General features: G+C 43.6%; 1 protein-coding gene and 1 long non-coding RNA gene across 9 annotated transcripts in view; one reads left to right on the forward strand and one right to left on the reverse strand.

Annotated features, from left to right (window-relative positions):
* Positions 1 to 1,430, reverse strand: part of SMG7 (SMG7 nonsense mediated mRNA decay factor) — a 90,430-nt gene extending 89,000 nt beyond the window's left edge. The window contains exon 1 of one of the 6 annotated variants that reach the window (XM_029935221.1): positions 273 to 1,430. Coding sequence is in view for 1 of the 6 variants with exons in the window: in XM_029935222.1 (XP_029791082.1) it covers positions 273 to 301 (29 nt within the window). In the remaining 5 variants the exon portion in view is untranslated. The remainder of the gene's footprint in view (positions 1 to 272) is intronic. The other 5 variants (XM_029935222.1, XM_029935223.1, XM_029935225.1 and 2 more) reach the window with 5 other exon arrangements.
* LOC115288161 lies at positions 1,126 to 10,010 on the forward strand. 3 transcript variants are annotated; one of them, XR_003906839.1, is made up of 5 exons: positions 1,126 to 1,265; positions 2,995 to 3,131; positions 7,510 to 7,581; positions 9,195 to 9,288; positions 9,662 to 10,010. It is a non-coding gene; the product is annotated as an uncharacterized LOC115288161 (long non-coding RNA). The 3 variants fall into 3 exon arrangements; XR_003906837.1 differs by having other exon boundaries at positions 9,666 to 10,010; XR_003906838.1 differs by having other exon boundaries at positions 3,006 to 3,131; positions 9,666 to 10,010.
* The last annotated feature ends 211 nt before the right edge of the window (positions 10,011 to 10,221 follow it).

Genomic DNA, 10,221 nt, shown 5'->3' on the forward strand with positions numbered 1-10,221 from the left:
TAACCTCCTTCCCCGCACCAGGACGAGCTGCCCACGCTGGACCTCGGCTCGGCTGGGCCCGGCCCGGGGGGGACTAGGCACCCGAGAGTATACCTGCCCCGCCCCCTCCCGCGGATCCCCGAGGATCCCCTCGCAGCCCCCGCCTGCCCGCCGGGGAAGGAGAGGACACAGCAACTCCCCCGCCGCGCCGACACACCACCTCTGTGTCTGTTACTCCGTGCCCGAACCTTCAACCCGCACCCCCCACGCACCCGGCCGACCTCTGCACTCACCGGAGATACTGCGCGCTCTGCAGGCTCATCCTCCGCCGCCGCGTCTTCCCGCGAAGCCTCTGTGGGTCTCTCAGGCTCCTCGAAGCGGCCCCGCGGCACCGCGGGTGCTGGCGGCCGCCGCCATCTTCCTCTCCTCCGGCTCCTCCTCGCTCGGCGGGGGGGTGGGGGTGAGTGAGGCGAGGGGGAGGGAGCGGGGAAAGCTGCTCTTGCTGCTGCTCCGGCCCGTGGGGCGCAGGGACACTCCGACCCGGGAGGGGGGAAGGGGAGGGTGAAGGGAAGGGGGCGGGGGAAAGAGGAGGAAGAAGCAGAGGAAGGAAGTGGGGGGTTCCTCTCGCGAGATTTCAGTGGCGCCCGTCCCTCCCGGTGAGCTCTGCCTCTCGGTAGCGCTCCCTCTTGGGATCAGCTACTTGTGAGCGCCCTGTGCGTCTGCTGAGCGACCGGCTGGAGGCGCTTGGTGGCTTCCGGCCAACCCACCCCTGTCCCGCGCGAGGGGGCAACCCCGGCCTCACCAGGGACATCGAGCCCAAATCTATCAGGAGTTACACTCAAAGTCTTCCCCCGTCTTTCCACTCCACCCGATTTCTCTCTTCCTTTTTCCACTCCTCCACTCTTTCCTACCGGAAACGCTGCCCTTTCCTCCTACAGTTCCGCCCACCAGTCCATCAACTCTAGTCTTCCCTCACGCCCGGGAGAGTGACGCTAAGAACCCCCAGCCCCTGTCTGTGCTCCGCCCCCTGCACCCCTGGAGGCTGTTGGAGGGGATAGGGTGGATCCCGTGGAAGTAGAGAAAGGAAACCAATCGGATTGGATAAGCAGCTGCCATGGCAACTGGAGGCTGTGGTTGTATTGTCATAGTAACCAATGTGTGAGGACTAGGTGACCCTCCCTTAGCGATTGGATTCCCGGGGAAGTGCCCAGGGTTCCCCCTTGGCTTCCCTTCCGTCTAAAGGCCTCCCCCAGGTTGGGAATCCGGATGATCTACTGGGCGGTGAGGTTCGTTTCCTCTTCCCTTTCCCCTTCCCGCAACAATGAGGGGCCCCCCCGAGGCATTCACCGTGGGCTTTTCCACCCGCCTGCGGGCTGGAACCACCTCCAGTTTCCTCTTAGTGCCAGGCGTGGAGAGGGCCGGGCCTGAAGGCTGGCGAGCTGCGGACTGGAACGAGGAGGGCTAGGCGGCGGCGCGAAGCTTCGAGACGGGCTAGGGGTTTCCCCAGGACTGCCTCCGGCTCAAAGAGGCGGGATCCCGCCAGGACGGGGTCCCTAAGGGAGGAGAACGGCACACGACGACCCAGATTCCTCTCCTGCCGGGCAGGAACCTCCTTAGACTTTTCTTGGCGTGTCGCCCCCTTACCGAAATCCCCCAAAGCGTACCCAATACACACCCACGGCGACCGAGCCACCTCCTGCCGCGGGGAAGCCAGAGTAAAAGTGGGAACACATCCTAGAAGGCTAACAAGTGGTTTTCTAGCATTCAGAGCCAGGGACGTGGTGAGACGCTCCCCTTCTCGCAGGCGCCCCCCGCCGTGGGGGTCCACTAATTATCGAAGGCCATCCTGTGAGCTCCTTCCTGTGCAGACTTCTCTGATGGGTCCGCTCTGTTTTAGAACTTGTCACTGTGTCTTTTGGGTCGGAGAGGGAAACGTTGGGTAAAAGTATCGAGAAGAACTTAGATACTGGCGCAGTAAAACAGTATAGAGAAAAACGTAGATACTGGCGCGAAGTTCCGAGGAAAGGCATCGAGGAAGAGGATTTTCATTCTTAAATTTTTCTGAAAGTCTATTATGTGTATTTTGTGTCAGGTTTGGGGATAGAAACCAGAAATAAAAAATGAGGTCAATGATAACATGGAGTGTGAGAAGTAGCTGGAGAAGTGGTCATTCTAATGGCTTGAAGGATTTATTTCACATTTTACAAATCAGTTTCGATTCGTATTGCTGAGTCTTTTATGCGCTGTTTCAAAGTACTTTAGGCAGCGCAACGGTAAACCGCCCCCACCCCCCCAGGAATGCTGCCCTCACTACATAGTTTCAATCAGGATTTTAATAGGCTGTTTTGGTTCAGCTTGGTTTGAGTTAACCGATTCGTGCTGTCGTCCATGCTAGGTGAGGAGGCACTTTCAAGATCCTTCCTTGAGGCCACACCTATTAAAAGACTAGACCAATGTCTTTTTGGAACATCATGTATGCGTTTGGAGAAAATGAAAGTACAAGCTATTCTGAAATATATCCGAAGAATAGATTATCTTTAACGAAACAGAAACTAACCTAAGCCCCTCCCGCTGTCAGTGCCCACTGTGACGCGGCGCGCATGGTTCAGTGACTGCAGCTGTACAGTGTGGCCCCTGTAATCCCTCCCTGCACCAACGCGCCACCCACTCACGGAGAAGAGAGCCACCTAGTGAAATACTGTTCTCATCTCTGGTGTAGGTACTGCTTTTCCTTCAACCCTAGAGCCCAAGGTTGGAGATTACTACCACATATTACCTAAAATACCCTACATCTCTTTCCCGAAATGTATTACTAATCATCAAAGTAACACCTTTCGTGTCAGTGGCTCATATCTCCAGTAAACAGTGTTTGAGCATATGCCATGACACTTCTCATAAGCAATCTAAGAGAATATTACTGTCTTCTCATTTTGGAAATAAAACTGGGATCAGAAAGGTGAATCCTTTGGTTGTTTTTTGTTTGTTTGACAAACATTTACTGAGCATTTATTTCAGTCTATGTCCAGGTTACTGTGGATACTATGGTGAAAGAGACATTGTCTCTGTCTCAGAGATATCCACCTTCTAGTAGAGATACCAGAAGTTGGAGAAGTGATAAGAATGCAATATGATGGATGGGTACAGTAATTAAGGTAAGATCAAAGTACCCCAGGTACAGAGATGAGGATTAGAAATATAAATAACCTTTGTATTTTATATCAGCTTTCCTAAGAATTTTGTAAGATTCTTCAATAGCTTTACAATGCCCTTACCAACTAAGTAGAATTGTAACATTTACATCTTGTAGGTTGTAAGACACCAATGCCCATCTTGAAAATAACTTTTGAAAATCAATGAAACTCAGAAAAATTATGGCCCAGAATTTACATATTGCATAATGTACATTCTCCAATCTCATCTCTTTCTACAGCCTCCCATCAAAAGATTTATAGAATATAAACTTCTGTACTAACAGCTTTTATTCATTTCTTTCCCCTGCAGATATAGATTACATCTAAACCAAAAGATATTAAAGAGAAACTCTTAATCCTATCTGATTTAAGTTTTTCAGTTTGTACCGAGGTGATTTTGTGGAAAGATCAAAAACCAGCAGACCTGAGTGCACATTCCAACTCTTTCTTCTCAGCCTCTAACCTTCAGTTTCTTCCTTGACCAAAATGGAAATAGGCTTCCTGTGAACATTACTGATGATAGATGTGACTGAGGATAACTGACATATAATACTGACACTTGATAAGTGTTATTTTCTTTTTGCCCTCTTACTCCTTTATATCGAGCTAAAAGGAATAACTTAGAACTACTGCAGCATAAAATCATTTTTTTAAATAGTAGCTTCTCTAGTCTTTATAATACTCATAGGTCTGACCACAAACCCAAATCTTCTCTCATTTAGTGGTAGAAGATAGATTTCTTTACCCATGATTCTGATCACAAAAAGAATATGGTAGCAGGACATTGTGAGTCAGATTCTAGAGGGTTGAAACTTTTAAATAACCTTTTATTGCTAAAAATAGCTTAAAATAACTGCATTTTGGCCCAAGTAAACAGTGTCCAGTTTTCAACCAGACAGCAAATACTTCCTGAGAAGCTACCCTTAACATTCCTGCCACATTTACCCAGAGCTTCAGTAACCTGATAATTAATACACAGCATGCCTCCTCCCTTTTTTATAATAATAGACATCTCACCTGATCCATGAAACCATAACAAGCACTAATTTATTTTAATCTTTAGCCTACATATTCTGCATGTTTCCAAATCATGTGCATAATTAGGTACTTAATAAATGTGTTTCTATTTTGATGAGTACAAAGACTTGTCAAGTGCAGCAGTCAGGTACACAAAGTGTGTGAAGCAGGTCCGTGCTGTCTTCAGTACCACACCTCAGACCACGGAACCAAGTGATTCAATCAAAAGAGTGATTCATTCTCTTCAAATAGTGAGTCAGACACAAATTGACATTTCAACTCAGGTCTCTTGTTGCTCAAGATTTCGTGGACCAGAGGTTAGCAACCTTTCCCAAACAGTTTGCCATGTATTTATTTATTCATTCACTGCTTCCATGGAGTCACAGAGCCTGAAAAACAATCAGGAAGATTTGCAGTCCAAGATCCTAGAGAAGAAACTTGTGGTTTTTGGGGGCGTTGAGGTACCAAAGAATGGTAGTCAAGTATGTTCTCCTTCTCCATTCTCCTAATATTGACTAAGGGAAACCTTATTAATCTTCAAGAATTTCTCCCAATTCCCAATTAGAAAACACCTCTGGGAAAGAACCACACCTTAAAATCTTATCTGCTAATTTAATGGCCACCAACCATCTACAGAAGACAAGAAGTATTCTCCTAGGGAAAACTGAAGAGTATTAAAAAAGAAAACTAAACATTAGCGTCTTTAGTCTCTTATACACTATGTTGTTCAAGAGCTATAGTGTTCATGGACCTCTCTTTACTACTCCAAGCACAGTACTTCAGAAGTCATCTTGGTGTCCCTAATTTGAAATCGATGTCTTTCATGTCAAAACCTGTTGTATTACCCAGAAGCTGCCATTCTTTCCCCTAAAACACTCAACTAAAAGAAAAAAAAATTACTATTTTACAGTCGTACTTCCCTAATTTCTATAGGGCAGACTCTTATTTTTAAGACAGAGAATGTGATACTGATATTCTTTGCCATAAATCTGCTCTTCTTCAAAACCATGGGAAACCACATGTGGCCACACATGTGCATGTATGTACACACGCACACCTTCCTCCTCTCCCTGTCTTTATTATTTTGCCAGCTCTATTTGCAACTCAAGATACGAGATAGATGGAAAGTAAAGAAACTCAGGATGTAAGTTTGCCACTTCAAGGCATACTAAGGATACATGCCCAAGGATTGTTCTGCTCTGCTTAATTATTCAAAGGCCTTTGCTATTTTCAGAAAAATTCTACATGTCAGAAATCTAGTTTGTCCCATATCAATAAAAATTCCTACTCTCATTGGATTGCTAGATATAAGAACACATTCCAGAACAAATTGATATATTTACATATTCGCCATATTAAGCTTTAAAATTTTTTTTTTTTTTCTGGTTTAAATTGTCCATTGGTTGCCCATTACCCTTAAAGTCCTCCATCATCAGAATGACCTGTGTGGTCTGGCCCTTGCCTGCCTCTTTCTTCTCTCTCACTTCCTGGTGTCACCACTCTAGCCACACTGACTTTCTCTCTGGTCTCTCAGTGGGCAGCAGTCTTTTCTACTCAGAGACTTTACACAAGCTGTTCCCTTTTTCTCTTGGACCACTCTTCTCCCTTCTCATGCTTTAAGCCTAAACTTGAACTTCTTTGGAAAAACCATCTCTACCGACGCCCTCTCCCAATCACGCTGAATTAGCTACATCTCTTACATAATCCCCCAGCGCTCTTCCCTTCCTTCTCCATGGCATTTGTCAGGATTGTAATTCTTTTTGTTCAATGTCCGTTCCCTACAGTTGGCTCTGTAAGTTCTATGAGGACACAGTGACTGTTTTGCTCACTCCCCTAACAGGATGCCTGATACAAGGGGTGCTCCATAAATGTTTGTTAAATCAATGAATCTTTGGGAAAAAATAGAAATTTAGACCATGACTTTCATATAAATGTTTAAAATTCCTAACCACCTAACTACAGAACATAGAAGTAATCCCTAAGCAATAAAAAAAGAACTTCATTGGGCCTTCAACCCATCTGGGGAACTGAAATCTGTATGATACTTAACAAAATGAAAGTTTTAATTAAATGAGATTTACATAGGCAATGAGTAAAGAGCACACTTACAAGACTATGGGTAACTCATCAATTATCTTGCAGCAAAGTCCCATACTTCAGTGTAGAAAAAAAAGTCTCTAATATCCAAATCATTTTTATTTAACTTATATGCTTTCAGATTTGGGAATCGGGAAAGCAGTCAACTCTCTTACTGTGACAAAATAAAAACACTGCTGGGGGAGGCAGGCAAGAGAAAAAAGAGGATATCAGCTAATTCATAAATAGGATAGAAAAATTAGATTTAAAATTTCAGAAAGAAAAGCGAATCAGAGAATAGAATCAAAAATTCAATGATCTTTGTAGCTTCACCAGAAAAGTATCTATAAATTTCTGGCATTACTTTATCTTCAAAAAACAATTTTTTAATGTTTGTTTATTTTTGAGACAGAGACAGAACATGAGTGGGACAGGGGCAGAGAGAGAGGGAGACACAGAATCCAAAGCAGGCTCCAGGCTCTGAGCTGTCAGCACAGAGCCCGATGCAGGGCTTGAACTCAACTGCGAGATCATGATCTGAGCCAAAGTCGGACATTCAACCAACTGAGCCACCCAAGCACCCCATTATTGATTTTATTGATTTTTTTCTTTTTTAAATTTTTAAAAATGTTTTATTTATTTTTGATACAGAGAGAGACAGAGCATGAGAGGGGGAGGGGCAGAGAGAGAAGGAGACACAGAACCGGAAGCAGGCTCCAGGCTCTGAGCTAGCTGTCAGCACAGAGCCTGACGCGGGGCTCGAACCCACAACGTGAGATCTGACCTGAGCCGAAGTCGGAGGCTTAACTGACTGAGCCACCCAGGCGCCCCTGTTTTGTTTTGTTTTATTGTGTGTTGGGATAAGGCTAAATAAATTGTAAGTTTGCTAAGGACAGGGCCACATGCAGTTTCACTATAAGTGATATATTGAAATTGTTTCTGGCGGCAGATCGTCCAAGCTCCGTGAGATAGTGTCTGTATCATGCCTAGCAGTACAAGGCGCTTCATCGGCACTCTGACAGGTGATGCTACTGTTATTATGCATATGGGGTGAATCAGAGCTTACTCACTCAACTTCACACTCTAATTAGTGTAGGTTAAACTTATTTTTAAAAAAGAACATGAAAGGTAGAATTGCATTTGTAGAGAGAGGAACAAGCACACTGCCTCAAATTCATATGACCAGCTGTGTTATATGACCGATCATAAATTGCCCAGAAGGAAAACAGCTTTCATCTCCTTACAGAGGACGTCTCAGTTCATTAGCAGTTTTTTGTCGGAATAAGATGAGATCCAAGATCTGTCAAAGGTGAAGAAGGTAAGGAGGCTCATGAGGAGCAAAACCAACTGCTTATGCTTTTCCCCTGCCCTCTTTGAAACTAATATCCCTGGAATTGCTCTCTCGCTCACTCTCTCACTCTCAACCAGTGGTATAAGCTTTCTGTTATACTGCTCTCGCCCCCCAAGTAATCCAGTCCTTTGTCCAAAAGGACATGCATAGTTCTAGCTCTTTAACAATGTCCCTGTAGTGGGACCAAGCCTATAGCACATGCCAAATGTTGGAATGCCAATGTTTCCAAAATGTAGGCAGCAGTGGCCTAGATGTTACAAGAGGTTATTAACTGTAGAAAGAAGTTGAAATTAATATTCTTTAAGTATTCGTGGAACAGCCTAATTTTAGCATTAAAGTACAGTAGGAGTCATAGGTTGAGTTATAAGCTTAGGGTCTTTGAGGAACGTTCAACTGATGATCAATTCTTAGTCTTTCACTGTTCTTTCAAGACAAATCTGAACTAGGGGCATCTGATTGGTTCAGTCAGTTGAGAGTTTGATTCTCGATTTCGGCTTAGGTCGTGATCTCACGGTTCATGAGTTCAAGTCCCATGTCAGGCCCTGCGCTGACAGCGCAGTGCCTGCTTCTGATTCTTTCTCTCCTTCTCTCTCTCCCCCTCCCCCACTTGTGTTTGGTCTCTCTCAAAAATAAATAAAATTTTAAAAATATTTTTAGGGGGCACCTGGGTGGCTCAGATGGTTAAGCAGCTGATTTCGGCTCAGGTCATGATCTAGTGGTTTGTGAGCCCCATGTTAGGCTGATAGCTGGGAGACTGGAGCCTGCTTCAGATTCTGTCTCCCTCTCTCTCTGCCCTTCCCCCACTCACACTCTGTTTCCCTGTCTCTCAAAAGTAAATAAACATAAAATTTTTTTTAAAAAAAGAGACAAATTTGAATTAAATTTACATCTGAGAACCTTAATCTGGATATATCCTGATACTAAGGAGAAAACTTGTGGAGTTGTGGATCCTCTGGAATTTTAGTATTTAGTTATTAATTCATTTAATCTTCAAAAATATAGAGAATTTTCTGTGTAGGGTCATATGCTCATCACTGGGGTAGAGACGGTGAACAATACAGTCTTGTCATATTTTAAAGTTTAGAGGACAACTAAGTAAAGGGATAGTTATATTACAGAGTAACAATGGTAGAGGTCTTTGGAATCATTCCACCTTGAGGTCAAGTGCAGGCATGCAATCAGATAACTCACTTGTGTGTCCCAGTCAACTACAAAGTCCTTCAGAATGAGATTTTGCAGTTAACTTTTTCAAATTCTATTACTTGTCAGGAAAAGGAATATATACAGTTCAACTGTCCAGAAAAGTGATGGAAAACTATAGTCAAAAGTATTTTAGACTAAAATATACCTGAGAGATACAAAACTGTACATACAAAGTATGACTACAAAATAGAATTGAATAGAAAATAGTCAGAAATACAATAAAATATTAATAGCAGTTATTTCTGTGAGGCAAATTATTTACGGGTGGCTTTTATTTCTCATATATGTCAGTATCTCCCATTAACCAACAAAGTAGATTAGATGGTTGTTGTTGCTGCTATTGTTGGGAATTTCATTTTTTATCATTGTTTTTAAAGAATGCCTGAGGTATCCACCACAATACAGGAGTTAAAAGGAACATTAGAAATTGGAAAGGAGATGTGTTAAGGCTCAACCCTGATTCACTATCAGGTACTGATATACTTTCATACAAACGAAAACTGATGGGGGTGGTCATCTTTGAAATGCATTATTACTGACCCTCTTTGGTAATTTTGGGCCCAGTATCCATCTCAGCCTGAGAAAGATGGAATTCCCTAGATGAGATTCACAAAAGGAACATTTTAAGTAATAAATATCCAAAATTAAACCTGTACTTAACCGTTCTGCCTTCTTTTACCTTTACGTTACTTTTCTCTTCCTGACCTTAGGTCATACCTCTGACCCCTCCCAGTTATGTATAACTTGCATTTCCACATTTCTCTGGAATGTGACCAGTCAGGAACCTCAACCTCATGCTTGTCTTTCTTCTTCTTTTTTTTTTCCTTTTCTATTTATGGGTGAGAAAGCAAAAGAGGCAAAAGAAGGCCATGAAGACTGGAGGAAGAGGAAGAATTGATGGATGAGCGATGAATTACACCACCTGGTGGTAGTAATAGTTCTTAGACACCTACCTATTACAATCTACTTCCCATGAGAGATATTAAGAAGAGATTAGATCCCAATCTGTCTTAGAAACAACAAAGGTGACCTCTAACTACACTTCTGGGGCATCTGGATGGCTCCTTTGGTAAAGCATCCAACTCTTGATTTTGGCTCAGGGTATGATCTCATAGTTCATGAAGTAGAGCCCCATCTTGCGTTCCATGCTGACCGGGCAGAGTCTGCTTGAGATTTTCTCTCTCTCTCTTTCTCTCTCTCTCTCTCTCTCTCTCTCTCCCTCTCCCTCTCCCTCTCCCCCTCCCCCTCCCCCCCCTCTCTCAAAATAAATAAATAAACTTAAAATAAAAGGTAAAATATACTTCCAGACTCAATAATCTCTGTCTTCTGCATGAGACATCTCTGGTTTTGCTGCCTATGGTCTGTGACAGTTGGAGATGATTCCATATAATAATCCAGATGAAG

The sequence above is a fragment of the Suricata suricatta genome, chromosome 3 (genome assembly GCF_006229205.1).
Source record: "Suricata suricatta isolate VVHF042 chromosome 3, meerkat_22Aug2017_6uvM2_HiC, whole genome shotgun sequence".
NCBI lineage: Eukaryota > Metazoa > Chordata > Mammalia > Carnivora > Herpestidae > Suricata > Suricata suricatta.